The following is a 25201-nucleotide window of genomic DNA, read 5'->3' as shown; positions in this document are numbered from 1 at the left end:
ATATACTAATTTACGAATTGAGATGCCTTATACTAATAGTATGTACAATTGGAACGCATGTATAATGTAGGGAGATCTAAATTCTCACCCATCCTAGATGAAAGTATGTGGTCATTAATGTTTAGTGCCCCGTTCGAGTTGGCTCCAAACATGAACTTGCGTTATGTCCCGAAAGTTCGCTCGACTTCCACTCGGATGCGCACGAAGATGGATGTTCAGGAGAGAGATAATATATAGAGGTTATGCTGGTATTGTAGAAACCCAGGGCATATGAATGTAACATGTTTTGTATTGAGGGATTCATTGAGGCCTTAACATCGTTAACATTTTTTTTTTTGCAAAATAAAATTGATTACAATGCTTTCTTTTTTTGTACAAAATCTGTTCTTTTTTATTGCTTTCATTTGTATTTGCCACCGTCTACATTTATATGTTGGAAAAATTACTACTTGAAGCGCTATTTCAAGTACCAATTACAATTTCTCTGGCTTTTGAACTTTTACCATTTTTACGATAATAATTCGATAAAGGTACCTATCCAAAGTTACATATTTCATAACAAATATTATATATGGAAAATTACATATAATTACATTAGAATTTAATGAAGATAAATATGAGTTGCAACAGAAATATAAAAAAATGATAATTTTGTTATTGATGTCATTTATATTTACATCATAAAAAGTAAATGAAAAATACATCATTGGTGTCATCGGGCCGAATGCGTGCCACAGAACAGTGGCTAACGGTTATGTGTAAGATTTGTGTACAAGTGGTGATGTCGGCTCCTGCTTTTCATCATGATCATCGTCTTCATCTTTTTTGTCTTCACCTTGATCTTCGTACTCATCTTCATCTCCACTATCGTCTTCATCTTCATCTCCACCATTGGCTTCGACTTCGTCTCCATCCCCTTCATCCATGCTTGAGTGTGTAGGATCCAATTTGCAGCCCTTGAGCATACGAGACACATGTAAGAATTCCGCATCTTGCAGATAACCACAAATTTTGGTGTTTAGGCTCTTTGACAAATTATGTATAAACCTGTCCAAAACACGATCATCCGCCTATTTATATCGACAAAATAAAATAATTTAAAATATTTTAAAAATTAAAAAACTTCAAATTTAACTTAATTGAAAATAACGAAATTTAAAATTTCTTTTTACCATTATCGCTTGAGCGGCGGAAATGTGCTTGTCATCGAAACGAATCAGAGAGCTTGTCATTTGTGAAAATTTAATCAAAATGAATATATGAAATAATTAAATAAAACTATAGTATTTTAAAACAAAGTGTATAGGAAAATTTCAAACAAAAATTGAGAAAATTGAGAGAATTGAGAGTTTAGAGAGAGTTTGATTTGAGTGAAAAGAATAAAAAATGGCCTGGTATTTTTAGAAAAAAAAAACGGTTGGCCTTGTTAAATTTTTTTTATCATTGCTAATATTTAAAAAGCTGTTGGAGGAAAACGCACCTAGCTGGACCGGTTTCACACATTTTCTCCAAAAACGACCTATTTCCTTAATTAAAAAAAACATATTTTTCTAATTTAACCTAAGATTCTAAATTAGCAATAATTATAATTGCAGTCATCTAATAATTATATTCAAATAAAAAAGTTGAAATTTTAATTTTAAATTTATTAGAGATTTCTTTGATAATTGAGAGAGAAATGAGTCAAATTTTGATAGAGATTTGCACAAAGCACTTCGCAAGAATTTAATACTTCCAAATGTTGTATTGTTTACATATTTGATACCGTAAATTTAATTGAAGTACAAAAGAAATGTTATTAAATTGAATTATGTGATATTTTAACATAAAAAGAAAGTTTTTTCTTTACTTCTTCAATTTCACAAACTCAACATTTTATTGAGTTTGTGAAATCCCAATAATATGATATGTAAGGTTATTCTAAAACTTCTAAAATTTTAAACTCAACATTTTATTTGCTTATTTAAAATAAAAACTAAGTTTTTTTCTTTACTTCTTGAATTTCGCAAATTCAATTTAATGGAATTTCTTTTACATTATTATTAATGAGACTTCAGATCTTAAAATAAATAAAAAAACAAAGTGACTAAATTTAAAATATGTGAAGAATAGAAGGATTGAGAGCAAAAAAGCCGAAGCGGTGTTCGGTTCAAATCTGAACCGTTTATCTCTTCATCATCCAACGGTTTTCGTCATCGATCCGCGTCCTCTCTTCCCACTGGCTAATTCCCTTACGCTTCCAATATATATGTATATATACCTAAACAACCAACAATCGTATCACTTTGATCTTTTTCCGTTCCATTCCTTTACATTTTGCATTTTCGTATTTTTGGAATTCATCATCTTCGTTGCGAGTATACAATGGCAGGTCGGGGTAAAACTCTTGGATCCGGGGCCTCGAAGAAGGCGACATCGAGGAGTAGCAAGGCCGGGCTTCAGTTTCCGGTGGGTCGTATCGCTCGGTTCCTTAAGGCTGGAAAATATGCTGAACGTGTCGGAGCTGGAGCTCCTGTTTACCTCGCTGCCGTTCTTGAATATCTTGCGGCTGAGGTACCGTCACTTTTCTAATATGGGTTTATTTTACTTTAAATTCTTAGGGATTAATCGATAAGGGTTTTTTTTTTTTTTTAAAGTTGTTTATTTTTGTTTGTGACCTAATCCAGGGTTTCCAATTTTCTCCCATAACTTTTGAGAAATTTTGTTCTTTTATTCAAAATACTTTAAAACGAGAAACTTTCAGCAATTTTGTTTTGAAAATTTGGCTTTTTTTTTTTGAAAAAAAAATTTATGGATCTGTTTCCAAACTAGGGTTTCCATATAGTTTTTATGAATTCAGATCTATGCTTTATATTTTTAAATGTAATATCTTTTCAGTTCATTGGGCTGCTAAATTAGGGTTTATCCACTGAAAAACAATTTGCTACTAATTCTGAAAGCTTAGATTTTCACGAGATTTCGATACTTTAATCCTCAAATTTAGAAGAAATTAGGGTTTGTATGTACATAAAAACCATATTAAATTTATTGAATATTCAGTGTTTTCTCCTTTCCTAATGTCAATGCAAATTGTATCCATATTTCAGGTTCTCGAGCTTGCTGGAAATGCAGCCAGAGACAACAAGAAAACCCGAATTGTGCCACGTCATATCCAGCTTGCTGTGAGGAACGACGAAGAACTGAGCAAACTACTTGGAGATGTAACGATTGCCAATGGAGGTGTGATGCCCAACATCCACAACCTCCTCCTCCCCAAGAAAGCCGGAGGCTCCTCAAAGGTTTCCGGCGGTGATGATGATTAGATCCAGATCAATTAGTTTAGATTCTGAAAGCTGGCGAGAAATGCATCCTGGTTCCTTGTGTGTTAATGCGGTTCTGAGATGGAACAGGTCTTGAATTTTAGTTTTGATTGTTGTCATTAGTTTCTTGAGATTAGGGTTTGAAGAAGATGAAGAAAAACAAGTGTTTCAAATGTCTTTTGTGGGATTGTAGTTTGTTCACGGTGTTTAGTTTAGTAGGTAGTCTAGGCTTCTTAGTTTAATGTGAATATAATCTAATCATCAATATCTGTTACTTGGTTAATAGAAGAGTTGTGACTTTTTTTTTTCATTAATGAAATTAATGCAATATTTCAATTTCAATTTGTGTATTTTCTTGGTTTGGATCTTAATCTTGATGATTGGTTTTGTTGTTTGTTCGGGTTAACATGTGCATTAATTGAAGCTTGTTACTTTTGCATAATGAATGCCTATTTAATGTAATAGTTGACTGTTTTATTTGTAATTATATGCATTGTAATATTTTAAAAGTGTGTTTTTACTTTATTTGTTAACAAAATAAAAATTCTTATTATGACAAGTGTGAAGGTGATTAATGCTTGTGCTGGTTAAAGTTTTGGTGATGTATTTTTGTGAAAATTTGTTGCCATTTGGAAGGGGGTAGTATTTAGATGTGTGTAACAGATGTAGAATCCTATGTAGTATGTGATGTGTGTTGTGAATTTGTAGGATTTCATGATTTGGATTGTAAAAAGACGTTGGAAGTGAGATTGATGTGATGTTGTTGGGATTCAGAGTCTTGTTCTGGTTTTTTATGTTGCAGGTTGAAATTGTAGGCCAAAACCCTCAAAGTGAACCCCCCAAAAGCCATTTTTTCATGCAACTAACCAACATGTAAGTGCAAAGGCCCGAAGGGCATAATGAAACCAACATTTGTGGCAAAATCAAAGAACCCTTTTAGCTGAAGGACCTAGACATGCATGTTAAGCTTAGCTCAGTTTGTGTTGCTATAATCTATGCTATAACATCCTTGGGAATGATGTTGGTTCATATTCGTGTTAATTGGTACTATTTTTCTATTTTGTATGTCTATGTTGTATTTAAATTATTTTGACAGCGTTTTTAATATTAAACGAAAACGGTGTATTAAAATGTTGTTTTGGCTAATCCCAACTGATGAGCCTCAGTAATCATTTTAAGACTTTGATACTTGTCATGGTTCAATGGAAAATCAGCTTGTCATAATTCATTTTAAAATTTTTATTGATGAAAATAGACATTCATATACATAATCTAATGATCAATTGAATTTATATGTCCTTGTTAAAAATAAAGCATCCAAAATGGATAATATAACATCCTTGTTAATAATCTGTAATATTTCATATCTGGTCCTTGTGTTTGTTTCTATTTTAGATACAAAACATTAGTTAAAAAAGGAATTATCTTTTCAAAACTAGTAATAATTATCACTAATTTATGAAAGGTTTTTTCTCCATGTATAATTAACCTGTCATAACAGATCCTTAATTACTCCACTAATTACCCACCCCCTGAAAGCCTCATTTTATATCCCTAAAATGCATTCTTTAAAATTAAAATGCTTTTTTTGCCCCTTTTCTTTTCTACACTATTTTTTCATTTCAAACCCAACAAAAAGAGGAAGCCTTAACCTTGGAAACATTTTATTTTATCTGTTCATTGTAAGAACCCGTGATCAAAATGAAGGCAATGTTTTCCTTATCAACTTTTCTACATGCATGGTAACAGCTAATGTATATATATGTTTTCAATGAGTTGCTGCCATTGATGGGATCTCGTCATAACAAGAGGATCCTATCTTTCCCCATTTTTGGTCAAATTTCAACATCTTTGAATTACCAATACAAATGGTCGGTAAAATTGAGAAGAAAAGATTTGAAATTTATTGGTTTTTATTTTTATTTATTTTTCTTTTCAAGCTCATTTCTGGGTTTTTTGTTTCAAAATAATGATCCTCACCCCATTTTTTTTTATCTCTCTGAGGGAAGATAAATTCCGTGTTTTGTTTGGTTTCTGGATTTCTGATTCCAAGTTTCAATATTTCATCAAGTTTTGGAGGAAAAAATTCCAAGGGTTTCTTTTGAGGGAAAATTGAATTGAATTGGTGCTATATGATAAGGATAATTTTGAAAGGTTTTGGGTTGTGTTGGTGGTGAGGGGTTCTCTTTATTGATGAAATGAAAAGGAACCCTTTTCTGTTTGTGATGATGCTGATGGTACAAGGACAAATGGGTCTCATAAGAACCAATAGTTTGTGGTTTTTGGTAGTTCTGCTTTTTGCATCATTTGCTGTCAGCTTAGATTACACTAAGGAAGAAGAAGAAGAAGCATTCCTTAATCAAATAGTGGATCCATCAACTGGGGAGATTTATGATGATCTGGTAAACCAGTTTGCTCTTCTCTTCATTCCATTATTCTCCCATAAACTCATTGTACACAAACAGTTGGTTTTGTTATTTGTTTTGTTTATTTTACTGTCCATTGAATGCAATTGGTTTTGCTTGAACAACGTTTGTTTATGGATTGAAATCAATTATGGATTTGTTTATTAGAAAATACTTCAGGTTCTTTGAAACGGTGCTTAAGCCTTTTATTGTTGGTGTTGAAATGGTTGACAGCTTGTTCAGTGAGACCACAATCTAGCAGTTAACCAATGCTTATTTAGAAGTATGAAGTAGTTTTAGTAATTTCCACATTGATTATTGATGAGGTATGTACGTAAGTTGGTTGGAACAATATTAGAGGTGGAAACAAGTATGCATCAATGCATTGAAATATCTGCTGCAATTCACGAGGTTTTTTTGATAATACCAGCAGCTTGCATATATGGATGGACGGTACATGCTCAACTTTTGAGAACTAGAAGAGGCATTACATGTTTGACTTTTTGAAAACTGCTGAAATTGTCTTGAATCATGTTTTGTAATGTTTTTCAGGCTTATTATTACTGTTTTCTGATCACGGTTGTATTGAGTATTAACAGCATAAATCATGAAAACAAATGTTAAGTAATGGCAATTGTTATTAATAAGGCAACGCTTGTAATATGAACTGTGAATAGGCTAGGACATTAAGATGCTTTTAGGAAGTAAAAACTAAGTCTTTCCTTCTGTTGTAACAGTGTTTGAAATTCTTAAGTTGTTTACATACAGGCTGAGCTGTTATGGATAAGTTGCAGACAAGATTTGAATAATTTAAAGGAAGCTTTTGAAGATCCCAAGTTACGTCTTTCGGAGGAAACACGAAGTACAATCAATGATATCGGTGCAAAAAGTCACTCATTAGCAAAAGAAAAGTTTCAGAAATTTATTAAGGTTATCCGTCCAGAGTTAAAGCAAGTTCTTTCTGATTGCGTAAGAAAGAATAAACTTCTATTCCAAGAATCTGGAGAGGATAGCTGCTTTAAGACTTGTTACCCCCAGTATTCTGGGTCATTGTTTCGCTGGTGTGAGGTTTCTAGGAAGAGTTTAGCTGCTCAGAGCATAGCTGTAGGCTCTGCCTTGAACTTAGGTCCAACCACACCCCGATCCTCAGCTCCAGACCCTTCTCTTGCTAATGAATCTCCTGATTCTAGTACAGATCTATCAGTAAGTCTGGCATTTTCAACTTCTCCACCCGGTATACATGATAAACGAGCTGTACCTGCAAGAGAACTTGCCGATGATTCAGGTTCAGATGACGAAGAAGATTATGAAGAAGAAGGAGGAGAAGGAGAAGGAGAAGGAGGGACTGATCACAATAAAATAATTATTATTGCTTGTGTTGCAACGGCAGTAGTAACGTCTCTTATTGCAGCATTGATCTTATTTTTATGCTGTCATAGAGATTCTGGATCTATGGTAAATGATGAGAGCCCCCTTCTCAGTTTAAGAAGTGACGCCTCTGGTGGTATAGGCTTTCCCTTTGCCACATACTGTTGTCCTCTAGAATCATTTGACAAATTTTTTAATTGAAACATTCCTTTTCTCCAGGCTCTACTCATGCTCCTGGATCTAGTAAAGAATCAAGCCAACATCAAAAGGCTTCAACTAATGGCAGTGATTACATTGAATCCGATGCTCTACAAATCTCCTTGGATGGAAATTCATCAGGTGGAGCTGCTGCTGATGCCGCCAAAGCCTCATCTGAATCTTCTGAGACACCAGGCAATGCTAGTTCGCTGCTACCCTTGCCTCCAGGAAGGGCAGGTCCTGGCGGATTACCTCCTTTGAAGCCTCCCCCTGGCAAAGAAGATCTCACCCCTGAAGCTCCTGTCCCAGCTAAGTCTGCTCCTCCTCCTCCACCACCTCCCTCCCTGAAATCTGCCTCCACCAGTGCAGGCCCTCCACCTCCTGGTGCTCCTCCACCACCTCCTCCGAAAGCTGGTGCTCCTCCACCACCTCCTTCTAAAGCTGGCGCTCCTCCACCACCTCCTCCAAAAGCTGGTGGTGGTCCTAGACCACCTCCACCCTTGGGTTCAAAGGGGCCTCGACCACCAAATGCTCCCGGTCGGGGGGGACCTGGCTCAGGCAGTGCTTCTAAAGCCAAACTAAAGCCATTTTTTTGGGATAAAGTTGCAAATACCCCTGAGCAAGGACAGGTGTGGAATCAGATTAAAGGCGGATCATTCCAGTATGTAACAACTCTTTTCTTGTTTCCTTTCTCTTGATGCCGACGGATCAGTATGGGATGCTTAATACTAACATTGCAGGTTAAATAATGCGAAGATAGAAACACTGTTTGGGTATTCACCTGTTGAGAAGAGCAAAAGTGATAAAAAGGAGTCCACTGCACAGGAACCTCAGTTTATTCAACTCCTGGACGGCAAGAAAGCACAAAATTTAGCAATCATGTTAAGGGCATTGAATGTGACCTCAGAAGAAGTTTCTGATGCACTTGTTGAAGGTGCTTTCCTCCACCTTATTTATCCTTTCAGAAAATGAGCAACATATGTGTAGTTTGATGAATCAGTGCTAAGGACAGATGTTTACATGGTTCATACCTAGAGATTGTTGTTAGCAGCATTTTCACCACTATAATGTCCCTCCTTTCGATTACTGGTGGATAATTGTTGATAATTAACTCAGCCAGTGCAAATTCTAATACCTTTTGTTGGTCCTTCAAAGTAGCACAACCATCCATGGAATCGGGCAATTTCCTATATCCCTCTTAGTTGATTCCTATTGACTTTTCATACATTGTGCCTCATCTTGAGAAAGGATCTTAGTTACCATGTTCTATATGTCTACTATGACTGTTGTTATGCTAGTGCCTGAAGAGAGTTGAACATGGATATCTAGTTCAAGCTAAGCATATGAGATAGAATAGCCTGAACTGTTCTTCACATTTTCCCTTGAAAAGGAGTTATCAAATTGAATGATCTTTTCTATCCTTGAAGTTAATTTGAGCATAACATAGGCATGAATATTCCGCTCAAACCTGATTAATAACATTATTTGCTTATGCATCTTTGTTACCCATCTTGAGGTTTGGAGAAAATAGACATAACTACATAAATTAAAAATTTGAAAATTAGTAAAATAAGCCAGGTTCCTAAAATTCGGTTAGAACATTAGATTATAAACAGCCAAACAAAATTTCTTAAATAAGAAATTATGTTAGATAAATCTTACTATTAGCCCTGGATCCAGTTTTGGATCTGAAAATATTTAAGAAAATATCGTGAGGGAATAGTTCATAACTGAAATAGCTTCAAGAAACTTTACGTCACTGATCAATCATGTGTTTGATTCATGTTATGCTGTTACTCTATCGTGCTCTTTCATTTGGTATAAAAAAAAGGTAGTACTAATGTGTTGATGTTTCAGTTGTGATATTCTAACTAGTTATTCTGAAATTAGGAAATGAGCTCCCTGTCGAACTCCTTCAAACTTTGTTGAAGATGGCACCGACATCAGATGAAGAACTCAAACTTAGACTGTTCACTGGTGAAATTACTCAACTTGGCCCTGCGGAGCGGTTCCTGAAAGTCGTGGTTGACATCCCTTTCGCTTATCAAAAAATGGAAACACTGCTATTTATGTGCTCTCTTCACGATGAGCTTACTGCCACTAGAGAGTCCTTTCAAATATTAGAGGTGGGTCATTATATTTTAATTGGGTGGCTTGCATGATAAATATGGTCTGGTAATTCATACAAGGTATGTCATGCATCGGAAACATATTTTGGATGGCAAACCAAAGGTAACTTTAAGGATGTGTATTTTCATGGAAAAGCACAATTTGTTTAATGTTTTATTCAATCAAATTTAGGCTCTTTCCTCTTTTTCAGGCTGCTTGCAAGGAACTTAAAAGTAGCCGCCTATTCCTCAAGCTCTTAGAAGCTGTCCTTAAAACTGGAAATCGCATGAATGATGGAACATTCCGCGGTGGGGCACAAGCTTTCAAACTCGACACACTTTTGAAGTTATCAGATGTTAAAGGAGTAGATGGTAAGACAACACTATTGCATTTCGTTCTCCTAGAAATAATACGCACTGAAGGTTTGAGAGCTGCCCGTATTGCAAGAGAAAGCAGAAGTTTTAGTAGCATAAAATCCGAAGACCTGCTTGAGGATGTTTCCCCTGATGATGAAGAGTACTACCGCAACCTTGGTCTCCAGGCGGTTTCAAATCTGAGTAGTGAACTTGAATATGTCAAGAAAGCTGCAGCTCTTGATGCTGAAAACTTATCATCTAATGTTGCCAAAGTTGGCCATGCAATGGTAAAAACACGTAATTTCTTGAACACGGAAATGAAGGATAGCGGTGAAAAAAGTGGTTTTCATGAAACACTAGAGAGTTTTGTGAAGAATGCTGAGTCTAGTGTCATGTCGTTGCTTGAAGAGGAGAAGAAAGTAATGGATTTAGTAAAGAGCACTGGTGATTACTTTCATGGTAATGTAAAGAAGGATGAGGGCTTACGAATATTTTCTGTTGTTCGGGACTTTTTGGTTATTTTAGATAAGGTGTGCAGAGAGGTTAAAAATGCACCTAAGAAGCCAACACAACCACCGAAAAAACAGACCTCCAATGCATCAACTTCCTCTGAGTCTCGTGTTGCACCACCTTCTCCCGACCCTCGTCAGAAGCTTTTTCCTGCAATTGCTCAACAAAGGAAGGATGATTCTAGTCCAAGTTCTAGTTCAGATGAAAAGAGTTGATATCGTTCACATTCGAGAAAGGTACGATGTTCTTATCCCTATCAAGCAAACCTTTTACCTTGCCACATTTATTTGCTGAAACTTAATACTAAGACAATATGTGGCATAGATAATGTTGCTGGTGAGATCTAAGTTCCGTTTCTCCTCAGATGCATGTTCCATTGGCAGTTGATCAAGATGGGATACCGCCAAACCAGTGGTGATGCAATTATCAAATACATGCCAAATCTCAACTGAAAGGGGATAAGCTGATGGAATTACAGCTGCAATGCTAGATAGCTATAGAGCTAACATTGTGAACTGCAGTTGATCTTTCTCTGGTACTCGATTCATGGTTCCTGTTGGATTCCCTTCATCTGCCAACTTGTGCATATTCCGATTTTGAAGGAATATTAATCAGGGTAGAGTTGAAATTAGAAACTGCTTTAACCTTAGAGGGAAGAAAATTTGATATCTATGATTCTTGATTGAGTCTGGAGAATGATATTTGCCGCCTCGTCCTGCTTTGGATTACTTAATACTCTGCTAGGTAGGACGGAAAGGGATCAAAAGGGAGGGAAGTTGAATCCCAAATATTAGATATCATTATAAATTTCAACTATTGTATTAGATTAATGGTTAATGGTTACTTATTGCATTTTGCCTGGGATGCCTGCAACCTGCAAACCAGGAGATCAGATATGATCTTTAGATTCCTATTCATTGAAGGAACTGCAACTTAGGGGCAATGAATAAAAAATGGTGTAATGCTTTCTTTTTGTAGACTTTTTTCTTTCTGTTTGACTCAGTTCTGTATTAGTTTACTAGTCATTTACATGCACTGGACCATCAATTTCTGGTTGAATGCTGTCAAATTATTCCAAGATTGGAGTACAAGATGAGCATTTATCTGTAGGAAAGGAATTGTTATGTGGCTTATTTTCCAATATCCAAAGTGGCTGCTGCATATTTCCACAGCTACAAGCATCTATGAAGGAAAAGGAAGATACCATTTCTTCTGTTCAAGGAAAAGTAAGGTCTAAAAAGATGCCAAAACCAGATGCATGTGCCATCCAAATATTTATTGCCACTATAATAAGTAACAGGTGGAAATGGAACTAACAGCTGCCATCCATTTCATTGAAACAAGTTAATACTCATACCCGAACTCGAGGTAAAGTATATTCCTTTCACACACTCTTATATTATTTTAATACAAGTTAATACTTATACCTGAATTCCAGTGAGGAAAAGAAATATTCTTTTCATACACACCTTTACATCATTTCCAAGTGTTTTTCAACCTGTTCATTGGTAAACTGTTAAACTGGAATAAAGGACACATGTATATTTCAACAACAAACTATAACTGTCTCATGAAAATGGATTCAACAGTGAAACTCGAGATTCCGTAGTCATCAACAGTTTGTGTAGTCGTGTGGTTCATTGGTGCAGCCAAAAACACAAAAATCTCCATAGTCTTGAGTCAACATGGACTCTTCTGTGTCAACTCTCACAGGTTTTATCCACCATGCCTGATCATGATAAGTCTCGAGAATCTTTGTGATCAAACGATCATGTTTTTGAGCCTTTTATCCATGAATAATAAGGAATAATGTTTATGTCATGCCATATGAGTTAGCTTTGGATTAACGTCTCTGGTCTGTAATCTTCTGAACAATCAGTTCTTAGTTTCTCTATGGAACAATATTGGAACTTTCATGAAGATTATGATGTAATGATTGTTGAAATTTTGTGGAGAGCATAAAAGCAAGAACTGATGGTTCTGCAAATATTTCCAGAAACTTATATCAGATTCTCAGCAAAACAGCATTAGTTCGTGCCTAGTGTACAGCCCGGACTCGAAAGTGACAGATATGGACATGTGTCCGGTACCCATTTCTTAAACTTTTTTTTAATATACTTGGAAAATCATGACATTATATTCATATTGGAATATGTATGGGCCATAAGTACTTTAGACCAAATGAAAAGTCCGGGTTCCATCTCATCGGTGATCAATGTGCAGAAGAGAATGATTCTTTTTCTACTTTTATACTTTACACTCTTCAAAATATTCCAAGGGAATTTGTCCACTGCTTTACCTAAAAGACTCTCTCTACCACTATAAGATGCTAAATTCCACAAAAACTCTCTCACAGAGAAACTCTGAAATCATAACATTTTTTTTTTTGGTTTGGTTACAATCTTTCAATGACTAGTTGCCTTAAGCTTGAAGTTCAGACAGAAGACCAAACTCCTCACAAATGGTGTATTTCATTAGCCGAGGACGAATTCAAGAGGTTACTCTCCCATGGAAATCCAGTAGTGCATAAGGTATTTGGAGAAGGATCATTGTTTAGTCCATTGTTGTTTGGGAAATTCTTTGATCCATCAGATGCCTTTCCTCTATGGGACTTTGAATCAGATAGCTTATTATCAAATCTAAGGAACTCTGGTAAGAGCTCAGTTGATTGGTTTCAGACAGATCAAGCTTATGTTCTTAAAGCAGAACTTCCAGGTAAGTGTTTTTCTCCAAGCACCCTTTTTGGAATTCTCAAGTTAAAATATAGATTTAATGTTCATAAAGATAGATATGAACCCTAAGTTGGAAATCATTGTGTGCCTTTTAAAACAAGGAACCTTGTTTTTGGAACACCTTTTGGTTCTGAAAAATGGGAAAAATAAGATGAAGTTAGTTATAAAGATAGATATGAACCCAAAGTGCCTTGTAAAACAAGGTACCTTGTTTTCGAAACATTTTTGGTTCTGAAACTGGGAAAAAGGAGATGAAGACATTCCTTAGGTTAAGTGATTGTTTCTCTTTGTCAAAACTGATCAAATAATGTTTTGATGAATTGAAGCAGGGGTAGGGAAAACGAATAATGTACAAATCCATGTCGAAAAAGGGAAAATTGTTGAAATTTTTGGACAACTGAAGTTGCTGCAGAGAGAATCCCAGAAAAAGGATTGGAGAAGCTGCAATTGGTGGGAATATGGATATGTAAGGAGACTTGAACTACCAGAAGATGCGGATTGGAGAAGAATAGAGGCCTATCTAAGTGTCGACGTGGTTCTCGAGATCCGAATTCCTCGAAATCTTTTGCATTCTGATACTTCTGCCAGTGGAGTTGGAAAAAATTCAGAATGAATGTGGAACAATTGACACAGAAACACAAAAATGTGATAATCTTGACATGATGAAAATTTTTTAATCTGATTTAAAACCATGAGATTGACCATGTGAGAATATGTGTTAAAGTTATGAACATTTGGTTTCAGATAGCAGATACAGGCCATGTTAATTATCTGCAATTCAGACCTGGATCTCTTGTTTTTCCATGTATTTGGTGGGTCTTTGGAGGGTCATATTCCCATACTCATATATGTGTCGACTATGTACTGGAAATGAGCACTTCAATAAAAATGAAAAATCCGGACAACATGATAATCTGCTGAAATTGCTTCCTACCATCAAAATGAAAACAGACACCATAATCCCTTTTCTTTGTTCCCTTTCATATATGCTAATGTACTTAAGGACAAATGAGCTGCATCAATGTTGGAACATATAGATTTTGCCAATATTTGACAAAGAAAATGCAGCAGATTTAGGCCATTCGGTCCATGACCTCTTGGAGAATAACTTTTGTGTCTTGATAACATGATTCCGTCTGGGGCAGATTACGCATCTTTGCAGCGTCTTCGAGCTGCCAACAAAATCGGAAAACATTTACAGTTGTTAGCATCTGATATTAAACTCTCATTTTCTGCAAAGATTGATTCAGAGATTGAGTTCTTTTTTACCTTTTCAAAACTGTCAAATAATCTGTTAGCCAAGGTAATAAGAGGTTGCTTATCATCAGTGGCTGCGGCGGAGATGATTTTGTCGAAATCGTAGTACATAACAGTAGATTTAAGTCTCAAATACTTCTTAACATAATTCAAAGTGTCTGGTCCAATCAAATCCGCCATTGCAAGAAGATCAAATGCATATTTCTTGAGCCTATACATGCGGTTCTTGGTGTTAAGATTAGCCACATACAGTCCTTTCTTGACGAAAGATCGAGTTCCGGTATCCGCATTCGTTATCTCTGCTGTTCAAGAAACCAAAAACCAAAATGAAAAACGCATTTCAATTCATGTCATAGTAGAACTATTTGTTCATTGCAAGCAACGAACAGCAGCAAGAATGAGCAAATGACGATAAGAAAGCATACTGTTTTTGACGGAAGGAACGGGTAAAAGATCGGTAATCCAATAGCCGTTATCTTCGGCAAGGGAGATACCATTGGTAGAAGTTCCAATAAGAGCAATGGAGGCAAAGGCTAATGCCATTCTTCTGGTAGTTTGCAGTGGTGGTTGTCCATGGAAGTTTGAGGTGTTTTTGCCAAGAAATCCGATGATTTTCGATGTTTTGCGGGTTCTTCGGATGGTGGGAAGCTTTGGGATAGCGGGAAGGGTCTCGGTGATTCCATTTAAGCTGGCTAAATGCGCCATTTTCATCAAGAATTTGAGGATTGTGTTTAAGTTGGTGATAAGAGTAAGGTTTCTTAGTATTTCAGTTCATATCCGTTGGGAGCAGTGGGAACTACTGTCCACCAGAAGGATATCCATAATAAGGGTAGTTTAGTCCTTTTGGCCCATCTCTTCAATGATTTTTTTAATAAATGTTTAAATGTATTTATTATCCATAAATTATCTGAATATTATGATTCAAATTCATAGTAAATACTATTATTCATCTCAGATCTAAAATCATATAAATTTCTAACCATTTTTCCAATATCTAAACTTTCAAAATTCTAAATTTTATAAATTAAAATTATAAATATTCATATATCTAAATTTTAACATGAATACATATTTTTCAAATAATAATTTTTAAATTTAAATTTAACTATTATCTATAAAAAAACAAATTATAAATACTGTATTCGGTGGTGTCTGCTTTAGTTGACCTTCATTCAATAAATTTGAGTTGCCAAAGTGGGCTTTCCAACTTCAATTTTCCAAACATTTTATAATTAATCAAGTTTTATTAAAAATACTCTCCATTAATTAAGTTTATTACGACTAGTTTTAAACATTTATTAGTTCACAAATAAATACGTGATTTTTTTTAAATTAAATGAAAATGAAATATAATAAAATAATTTAAGTAGGAAGGTAAAAATTGGGTATAATTCTGTATCAATTTGCTAGTAAAGTTTTTATGAGGACTGAAATAAGATAGACGCATCTGTTATTTTCTCTCTCCCAAACAGAGCCCCCTCCTCTTTTTGAAAGCCGGAAAATCAAACAAAACCCTTTTAAAACTTTCCGGCAAAAATTTCGAAGCCAGCGGAGAATGGTGCCCCCTGAAAACCCCAGTTACTGGTCTCACTTCGACTACTCAACCTTGATCGACGATATCCCTGTTCCCGACGGACCTTACACCGGTTTTTCTTGGTCCACGCAGCCAACCAACGCTCCTTCTACTGCTGTCAAGTATCCCGCTAAAATAATCTCTCTCTTTTTTTCTCGCTTTTTCTAATTTTCAATTAGGGTTTGAAAATTGTTTATTTGAGTAGTTGCCTTTGTTTGGAGAATATTTTAATCATCTGGCGGTGTTAATTTTGTTTAATCCAATTAGGGTTTCTTGGAGTTCGTTATAAAATTTTTTTTACCGGTTTTTCATGGAAAAGTTAAGGCATTTTGGTGTATAAATGGGAGTTGATTAAGGTTCTTCTTTAGTAAATTATGAAAAATGGTTGGTCTTTTTTTTCCTTAAAAATTGTAATTTGATTGAAAGGTCTTTCATAAGTCTAGTTCGATTGTATTTTGATGGTTATATTGGCAGATTAATTTGTTCATCACAAGGGTGCACTATATTTAAGCGACCTGTTAAGTTGTGCATTTGGTTTGACTATAGTGTTTGTATGCAAAATAACCTGCCAAGATACTTTCTGTAGTGCTTTCGTCATTTGTTTGTGTTAATGTGGTTTCTGTATCCACATTCCACTAATACTCTCTCATGTATCTTACATTTTGTGTTTCAAACCTGAACCACAATTGAAATGATCTGGATTTTGTGGTCATGCTACTTGGAGGATTCTTTGAAATCAAAGCAATGTTATTGAAAGTGAGATATGAACTAAGCTGCTGCATGTGTTATGAACGTATGCTATTTGGTGAGGGCGCTATAGGGTGTCCCTTTGAAGTGTGTTACCATGCAATACAGTTGTTGATGCCGACTTGATTAGGCATGTTGTTTTTATGAATCTTTTCTTGCTTCTCGAATCTTTACGATATTTATAGAATAAGAATTCAAATTCACTGGGAGGGTAGGAGCACGTTAGGATCAACTTCTTCGAAGTCCTAGGCTGCTAACAAGAGCCTAATGAGGTCCTTACTTATCACTCCCAAGTTCACCAGTGTGTGTTGATTTAGCCACAACACCTTGAAATGTTGAGGATTTTTCATTTAGCGACATTTGTCATTTTCATGCCAGTGTGTATATTTCAATACTTTGTTTATCTTCATTTAAGCTTGTCTTACTTCTTGCATTGGCAAGCAAGATTATCTCTCTTTTATTTTTGTGTGGTTGCTTGTGTTTCTCCTGTCTTATTTTTTTCTTTATGGTTTGGGTATGATCTGTTCCTAGTGTGGAAGTTGACAACTCGTTTGGGGATCTGGATGGCCTTACGGAATCTGGTTCAAAGAAGAGGTACTATTCTGCCCTTTTATACTCTCTATTATCTAGTAGAGAAAATACATATATGTATGTATATATATATTTCCAGTTAAAGTTTCATGATGAGTTGGCTTTCGCTTCTTATTTACTCATATGTGTGTTTAGAAAAATTATAACTGTTTTGGTGGGTTTAGAATACCTTTATTGAAGGAGTTGCATTTAGATTTTTGAAACTTCAAGGCTTACATATGGCCTAAGGGCCTTTACGGACTAAAGCATTTTAATTTGTGTTAGCTTTTAACCTGCTGCTATATTCTCTCAGTAAAGCTGGAAACAGTGTCAGTCAAGTCGCATTTATAAAATGATTTAGATGTAGCATGAGCTTCAGAGTTTACTCGAGTCTTCATTGTGCATTATTAATTGATATAGTTAACTTGGTATCTGCAAATGTGTCAATTGTGCTAACAAAAAATCTACTTGAAAGAAGTTTGATATAGGAGGAACCTTGTCACTTGTTTTGTTGCCTGTTGCAGGGGTAGATCTGAATCATGCAACCCTTCTAGCTCCAAAGCATGTAGGGAGAAGTTGCGTAGGGATAGGCTAAATGACAAGTACTCTCATCTCTCTTCTCTTGGTTTTTTCTTCGCTTTCTTTTCTTTTTTTTATTTGCATAGCATGACTGTTCAACATTTCAAAATTACAGGTTTATGGAGCTGGGAGCTATTTTGGAACCTGGAAGGCCTCCCAAAACAGACAAGTCTGCTATTTTGGTGGATGCTGTTCGAATGGTGACCCAGTTACGAGATGAAGCCCAAAAAATGAAGGATTCAAATTCAAGTCTCCAGGAAAGGATTAAAGAGTTAAAGGTGAGACTGCCATGAGGGTCTTATTTTGATTAAAATATTATCGAAAAGTTTAAGCTTGTGATTTTTCTATTTAGGACTAAAAGAAGCATGAGCATGTCCATTGCATCATATTAAACTGTATTTCTGCTGGTTTAGGCTGAGAAGAATGAGCTTCGTGAGGAAAAGCAGAGGCTGAAAGCCGAGAAGGAAAAGCTGGAGCAGCAACTCAAAACCATGAATGCACAACCTAGCTTCATGCCTCCTGCGCCAGCAATCCCTTCTGCATTTGCTGCTGCTGCCGCCCAAGGTCAAGCTCATGGGAACAAGTTGGTTCCTTTCTTTGGTTATCCAGGAGTGGCAATGTGGCAATTCATGCCACCTGCAGCAGTGGATACCTCACAGGATCATGTACTCCGCCCTCCGGTTGCATAAGGTGGCAACCAATAATGAATTGGGATTTGCATCAAAATGCAAACAAGGGTATTGGTTTTGTCATTTTTCTGGGATGTTCCAGTATTTACTGAAGTTCTCTAACTGGGATTTCTTGGGTGACTGTCATTGTACTCTTACAATTCGATACTGGTAATCACATGTAAATTTTTAATAAGTTAATCAGGGCAACCTGTGTTTCTCTGTTCTATAAGCCTCTCATTATTTGCGACTATTATTAGGCCTTTCTTAGAAGTAAAGGGACCTAAATAATTTATTGATGAAATCCCGAGAATTGCATTTTATTTCCGTCGCTAAAAACCACGAATCAAGAGCTCCACAGAATCAGATGCCTTTTGCAACATTTCAGTCACAAAATCAGTATTGAAGGCCATGATTTCGTAAAGAGCTCTCACCTCATTTGGTTGTCATATACAGATACTTAATTTTATCATCACTATGGGACACTGATTCTCAAAAAAAAAAAAAAAAAACCCTTTGTTTTAAGATACCCGAATGTGACAACCCTTGATGAATTTATCAGAGAAATCAATGTACTTGGCCCACGAAGGTCGAAGTTGAGGGAAAGCAATGTCAAGCCAAGGCTTTGCTCTGCCATTAAAATGGATAACCCCAGCTGTCTCAGCATCAGATAATGTTGTATTATCCTGGTAACCCAATCCCAGCATGTGCCAAAATGGATCAATCACATGAACTTGACCATGGAATGCAATTAGACCAGGCGGTAATGTTCCCAGTTGCCACAAACTCAGGTCTGATTTCAAGTTCTGCACCCCCAATTGAATTAGTCCTAAGTTGGATAATATTATATACCTAAGTTCCACTGTTACTGAAATCAAAGATATTTAATGAAGCTTACCTGTTCAAGCCAGTGATAGTATGTGAGGGTAATGTTGGTCTTCCTCCATGCCTCAAGATCAAAAATGTTCATACCATAAGCCCATGCACATTCATTAGGATCAAAGTTGGCAATCAAAGGGTGTGAGAAGTTGAGATAGCTCTTGAATCTCTTCGACATGACGAACGAATCTTCGCCTCTGCATGTCTCCACTGCTCCATTAACTTTCCCATTCAGATCAATATCCCATAGAGCCGAAAGATCGGTTTGTATCACAATGTCATCATCTAAGAAGACTACCTTGTTCAGGCTCGGAAACAACTGGAAAAAAAGAAAAGAAAAAAAGAAGAGTTTTTAGCTATGTTATTCGGACCCGGAAATGAATGTCGGATATAAGTACATGTCTAACATAGTAGGAGGATTATACTTTACCTCGGGTAAATGTATGCGAATGTGATTCATCAAGGAGTTGTATTTAGGACTAAGTGCTTGTAGTTTTGCCGCAATGACTTGAGGCTTCTCAGTATTATTTTTTGCTACAATTGCTGATGAACCCCCTCTGAACTTGGACCTTACTCTTTGATCTTTTTCCATGGCTTCTAAAACAGGGACCTTACCTTTCGAAAGCCAATCGAATTGATGCAATGCCTTCACCTCAATTACAGCAGGAGCCAAAGGATGCAACGAGAACCATGCCTGCATGGGGGCATACGTCTTACGATCGGTTATTATGTGTAGCACGAACTTTCGAGGGCGCAAGGCGTTTTTAATGAGGGATTTTGCAACGACGGAGGCGGCAAGCACATTATCGGAGGCCAAGACAAAGTGGAAGTAAGAGTTGTCGACGAGGGTGGGGACGAGATCGGTGGAGGGGAGCTGGAGGCGAGCGGCAGCGTTGTTGGAGTGCTCATTGGCTAGCTTTAGTGCCAAGCAATGCAAATGTTTTGGTATGCTGCTTGATGCTACATGCCGGTACAAATATTCTTGGATTTTGGCTTTTCTTGTTTTTTGTTCAAGGAGAAGTACCTGGAAAAAAAATTATTTTATGTTAGATCCAAAACAACCTATTAATTTAAAAGAAAGTATATTTTAATAATTGAAACACATACCATTTGTCGAAGCTTGAGAGCAAAGGCTTTAGCATCAGGTGTGGTTTGTTTGATGTCAGCCATGAAATCATGTAGTGTCTGAGGAATATCAGATTTTGGTTCTACTTCCTCTTCGCTGATTGCTTCATCTAGTATTTGGTATATCACCTCTGGAACCTTTAGTTAAAAATAACCCACGATTTAATGAAATATTTAACAACAAAAAAAATTAAGTGAAATAACTGAAATATATATGAGTTTAAGAATTTACATTTGACTCCATTCTTCCCAAAATCCTTGGCCCTATTCTTTTCCCAAGCAACCTATCATAAATAAATCAGTAATTAAAATTGAAACCCAATTTTATTTCTATTATTATTACTTTTTGAATGCTATAATAATACTAATAACAACAATAATAAGTGATTGGAGGAAAACATAAAATCTATTTTCTCATGTTTTTACTTATTTAGATATCAACATGAATACCGCTATATTATAATTGAGTTTGTATTACGAGTTAAACTCAAATTAATTTAGATATAAATAGAAAGACCTCATATTTAATAATATATAATATTATTGTAAAGGTATTCTTTTAATGTTTGAAAAAATTAAATTTATAATTAATGAGATTTAAACTTAAGACACAAATATTTTCAAATTTTGTAATAATTTTTTCTAAAATTAGAAAAAAAATACATTGAAAGAGTTCAACACGCTCCCATTTGACCCATTTGACTCTTGAATATAAATAAAATAAGAGAATAACATTATTCGGGATACTTGTATTAAAAGTTAGATTATATTTTATTTTTTATTCAAAAATAAATAAATTAATCCTTATAAATTAAATCAAATTGTAAACTAGTCTTTTCAATTAAAATTTTCATCAATTTTTATTATTAAAAATTATGAAATTAAGGGAATAAGCAAATAGTTAGACTTAACATACAACAAACAAAATGTGACATCTAGATCTGCTAAGACCCTAAAAACCAAACTAAAAAGCATACAATAAAATTAAAATAATATAAATTATTAGCAGTTTAAAACTTAATGTATATAATAGGTTAATAATGAGATAATAAATACCAATGGTGGAACACTTGGAAAGATCTCCATCAATGGTATCAACGGTGGAGAAAACAAAGATGAATCTAAGAAGGAATGTGAAGAAGAGAAGCGAATAAAACAGCATTCGATAGGAAACCCATCTGGAACCAATCCTAACTTTGATGAATTCTCTTACACCTTTCCCAGGAAACACTGTTACATGCCTCAAACTCGGTGAAACATGAAGCTGCATTGCTGTTTGATTTCTTGTCTTCAAAATAAAATAAAAAACCCAAAAATACCAGAAAAAAAAAAAGACAATGGGGTTATCAATCTGCTAGAGTTCTTCTGAGCAGTTTTGAGAGAGCTGAAGAAGAACAGATAAAGAGAAGAAACCCGAGGGAAATGGGTGTGGAAATGGAGGATTTTGAAAGGCTGCTGTGTGTTGGAATTTGCGGCTTTCATTACTTACCTAACATTGCTTGGAACCAGGATGGTTTTCTAGAAGTTTTTTTTTTTAATTTTGGAAATTAAAAAAAAAAAAGGTTGTTCAAGAGAAAAAGACACAAGACTTTGTTGTTGTTGAGTTCGCAGGTTTTGGCTTGGTTTTAAAGTATAGATATCGGGGATGTTGGGAGATCATACTTGAGAAATAGAAAAAAGAGTATATTGCGTGAATATCACTAAACTATTAATAAATTTACGTTTTGGTCATTTAATTTTAAAAAGTTATAAATAGTTATTAAATTATTTGAAAGTTTTCATGTAAGTTATTAAACTATTAAAATCGTTGCTACGTAACTTTTTCTATTTGCACCGCCTGCATCAATTGAAACATTTTATTCTCCGTCTCTTCTATAATTCAGTTTGTTTTCATGGAATAACTTTGAATGTATCTAAACAACTTTCTTCTCCGATCTCCGACATTGAGCATCAAATCAATTTGAATCTAAGATATGTTCTTCTACTCGTCAATGTGTATTGATCCACTATAAAATTATCCAATTGTCACTTAGAACTTACTAATCGAACTTTTAAAAAGAATATATATCTATATATATATATATATATATAACAATCCAATGACTTTAAATTAAAAAAAAGAAAGAAAGAAAAAGAGACGTCTAAATAGTTGAATGGTTTAAATGAAAACTTTTAAATAATTCAATAACTTTTTAAATTTAAATGGTCAAAACATAAACTTAGTAATAGTTTAATGGCATTAGATATAATTTATCCAAAAGAAGGAAGATTGGGTTGGGTGTAAGTAGCTTTGCCTCCATATGAAGGCTTTATGTTTTTGGTGTGTGCTAATATTATATTCTTCTTCTGAGTAAAAACCGACATCAAGCACTAAAGCACGAAGGTGTTGTTTTTAATACACTAAATTATCCTTTTGGTATGAGATTTGGGATTTGACTAGCATTACGCTTAATTTTTTCACTCAAAATTTAAACCCTAATACATTGCTTAAAAGGTGATCCAACAGATGTTGGTTATTTACTAAATTATTTTACATACCAGTTACCAAAATTTCCTAAATAAATATATGAAATTATTCTTATTTATTTATATACAACGATAACTAAAATTTTTATTAGACATCTCTTATTCTCTACCTAATTTATATAAAAAATTTAATTATAATATTTTTTTACTAAAAATGTTTTTACGGTAGTGGTATCTATTTAAAAAAAAGTAATAGACCTTTTTAGATTTATTTTTAAAATATTAAAAATATATAAACATCTTTATAATAATATATGTTTAACTCTATCAAAAAAATTATATACTTGTATTTATATATGAGAAAAGAATTTATTTACAATTGTATAAAAATAATTTAATTTTACATTTTAACTCTTTTTTTATACGATGCATAAAATTAGGTATACTTTTCTTCAATTTTAAATAAAAATTAAATGTGTTTGAGTGCATTACATCGATAATAATTGTCAACGCCAATTGAAGTAAAATTCAATTGATAATTTTTTAAAATTTTTATATTTAATCCTTTATCGTATTGATAATACGCACTACCATGAATCAAAATGTATGACAGTTAATGTTTTTTGTTTTGTTTTGGAAGACATTAAATGAAAAATGAAAAATATGTTGAACAAGAAAGCATGGAAAGTATAACATCACCTTAAACAATCTCTTCATATATTAACATCAGTTGGTCAAAGGGAATCAATTTAGCTTGCAATTTAATCACAATTAATCATTTGTGTGATGCCAGATTCCCTTTAGTTTTGACCTCATATCTCACCTAACTTGTATTCTAACAAAATGTCTAAACCAAGTGAAATGCTTCTCATGTAGGTAAAATAAGATTTTCGATTTAATTGGTTTAATCATTAAAAAATTAAAAAAATTTCACAAAAAATAGAAATTTCATTAAAAATAAAGAAAGATAATTAAATAAATAATTCTATCCTCTTTTGATTATAAGGTATTGATTAGATCACTAATTTTCGATTCAATCATTTGCTTCAATTTAAATCGATAATCATGGGATCGAGTTATAATTAAAATTTTGAGTTTAGATCAAGATATTTATATATATATATATATATATATATCATTGTACTTTGGCAAAGTTCGAAAATTTTATTTTTCTTATTTAAAACTTTCAGTCCAATCATTGACATTATTTATATTTTCTTGTCAAAATTTTCTTACTTTCAAGTATGCTTATTGAGTTTGTAATGATTTACTTTAGAAGTTAGTATGATTGCATGGATACATTAACCTAAATCTTAACAAAAAAAAATACTAATGATGATAATAATTAAACAAAATATTTTAAATTAAAAAAATTTATCCTTTTTATATAATAGCTAAATCTCAAACCTTGTTTTATATATTTTCATCAAAATTTCTTAATTTTGTAAAGATTTTATAATATACTAGGGATATGAACACCTTTGCATGGTTCAATTTTTTATTTTTAAAAATTTTAATAAATTATTATTAATAAATTATTTTAAAAAATTGGGTTAAATTATTTTGTCTTGAACTTGGCAACTATTCTCACATTGAGACTTGATTTTTTTTGGTCCAAGTTAGACCCTAAGGCCTAAACTTGACAATTGTTCCCACATCTGGACTTTGACCTTTTTTTGTCTAAGTTAGTCCCTGATATTTCCTTGAAAATCGTAAAATTTAGCCACAGTGTGAGAATAATTGCCAAATTTAAACCCCAATAAAGAAACAATTACCAAGTTCAAGGACTAACTTGGGTAAAAAAAAATTCAAACCCCAATGTGGAGCAATTTTCAAGTCTATATTTTTTTTTGCCCAAACTCATTTTTCAAGTTTATATTTTTAATCAAATCCTCTCACTTTTCGAGTGGCCCGGCCCATAGACAGGTCTACATTCAGGCCATCACGTAATCTCACACCACAGAATGGTGTTAAGATGTCGTGATACAAGATGTAATCTCATTACAGTTGATTCCTTAGGTTAACTGAGATTACGGGCGTAATATTAAAATTTGGATGTCCTTTGTTTTTTTTTTAACCAATTTAGATTTTTTTATTAAATAAAAGTTTAAGACTAATTAAAAACAATTTTTTTATTAATAGTAAACCAATAAATGTCATACGGTACTATAATTATTATATTTTATTTAATAATTTATTTATTAATATATTAATTATGATTATAATTATAATTATGGTTGGTGTTATAATAACTTTTCATGAATTATTATAATTATGGTTTATAAATTATTTCAACATCATATATTTACTTATTAATATATAAATTATAATAATTTATTATAATATTATAGAAATTGAGA

At 34.1% G+C, this 25201-nt stretch overlaps 6 protein-coding genes across 10 annotated transcripts; 4 read left to right on the top strand and 2 right to left on the bottom strand.

The window, feature by feature from the left end:
• The first annotated feature begins 2282 nt into the window (after positions 1-2282).
• LOC105782667 (histone H2A.6) lies at positions 2283-3641 on the top strand. The gene is made up of 2 exons (XM_012607553.2): positions 2283-2553; positions 3087-3641. Exons 1-2 carry the CDS (start codon positions 2365-2367, stop codon positions 3300-3302), a joined length of 405 nt encoding a protein of 134 aa, XP_012463007.1. The 5' UTR covers positions 2283-2364; the 3' UTR covers positions 3303-3641.
• Positions 3642-4698: 1057 nt separating this feature from the next.
• Positions 4699-11247, top strand: LOC105782664 (formin-like protein 5). 3 transcript variants are annotated; one of them, XM_052626587.1, is made up of 7 exons: positions 4699-5701; positions 6473-7205; positions 7292-7931; positions 8011-8204; positions 9161-9396; positions 9591-10481; positions 10610-11247. In XM_052626587.1, exons 1-6 carry the CDS (start codon positions 5498-5500, stop codon positions 10458-10460), a joined length of 2877 nt encoding a protein of 958 aa, XP_052482547.1. In that variant the 5' UTR covers positions 4699-5497; the 3' UTR covers positions 10461-10481; positions 10610-11247. The 3 variants fall into 3 exon arrangements, with proteins under 3 accessions (XP_052482547.1, XP_012463002.1, XP_052482546.1); XM_012607548.2 differs by having other exon boundaries at positions 6473-7208; XM_052626586.1 differs by having other exon boundaries at positions 6473-7208; positions 10570-11247.
• Positions 11248-12579: 1332 nt separating this feature from the next.
• LOC105782666 (21.7 kDa class VI heat shock protein) lies at positions 12580-13882 on the top strand. Of its 2 annotated transcripts, none has more exons than XM_012607551.2 (2): positions 12580-12960; positions 13304-13882. In XM_012607551.2, the coding sequence occupies exons 1-2, from the start codon at positions 12654-12656 to the stop codon at positions 13588-13590; spliced, it is 594 nt and encodes a 197-aa protein (XP_012463005.1). In that variant the 5' UTR covers positions 12580-12653; the 3' UTR covers positions 13591-13882. The 2 variants fall into 2 exon arrangements, with proteins under 2 accessions (XP_012463005.1, XP_012463006.1); XM_012607552.2 differs by having other exon boundaries at positions 12584-12960; positions 13307-13882.
• On the bottom strand, positions 13840-15034 carry LOC105782665 (photosynthetic NDH subunit of lumenal location 3, chloroplastic). Of its 2 annotated transcripts, none has more exons than XM_012607550.2 (3): positions 14660-15034; positions 14247-14533; positions 13840-14149 (listed from the first exon to the last, which is right to left on the bottom strand). In XM_012607550.2, the coding sequence occupies exons 1-3, from the start codon at positions 14943-14945 to the stop codon at positions 14051-14053; spliced, it is 672 nt and encodes a 223-aa protein (XP_012463004.1). In that variant the 5' UTR covers positions 14946-15034; the 3' UTR covers positions 13840-14050. The 2 variants fall into 2 exon arrangements, with proteins under 2 accessions (XP_012463004.1, XP_012463003.1); XM_012607549.2 differs by having other exon boundaries at positions 14247-14536; positions 14660-15033.
• Positions 15035-15636: 602 nt separating this feature from the next.
• Positions 15637-18603, top strand: LOC105783114 (transcription factor ILR3). The gene is made up of 5 exons (XM_012608330.2): positions 15637-15929; positions 17086-17148; positions 17649-17726; positions 17819-17981; positions 18117-18603. The coding sequence occupies exons 1-5, from the start codon at positions 15790-15792 to the stop codon at positions 18390-18392; spliced, it is 720 nt and encodes a 239-aa protein (XP_012463784.1). The 5' UTR covers positions 15637-15789; the 3' UTR covers positions 18393-18603.
• A 59-nt stretch (positions 18604-18662) lies between these two features.
• LOC105783113 (probable galacturonosyltransferase 12) lies at positions 18663-21936 on the bottom strand. Its single transcript, XM_052626466.1, has 6 exons — positions 21432-21936; positions 20608-20660; positions 20358-20513; positions 19681-20274; positions 19270-19569; positions 18663-19177 (listed from the first exon to the last, which is right to left on the bottom strand). The coding sequence occupies exons 1-6, from the start codon at positions 21643-21645 to the stop codon at positions 18893-18895; spliced, it is 1602 nt and encodes a 533-aa protein (XP_052482426.1). The 5' UTR covers positions 21646-21936; the 3' UTR covers positions 18663-18892.
• Positions 21937-25201: the final 3265 nt, after the last annotated feature.

The sequence above is a fragment of the Gossypium raimondii genome, chromosome 13 (assembly GCF_025698545.1).
Source record: "Gossypium raimondii isolate GPD5lz chromosome 13, ASM2569854v1, whole genome shotgun sequence".
Lineage (NCBI taxonomy): Eukaryota > Viridiplantae > Streptophyta > Magnoliopsida > Malvales > Malvaceae > Gossypium > Gossypium raimondii.
This window is presented reverse-complemented; position numbering and strand designations above follow the sequence as displayed.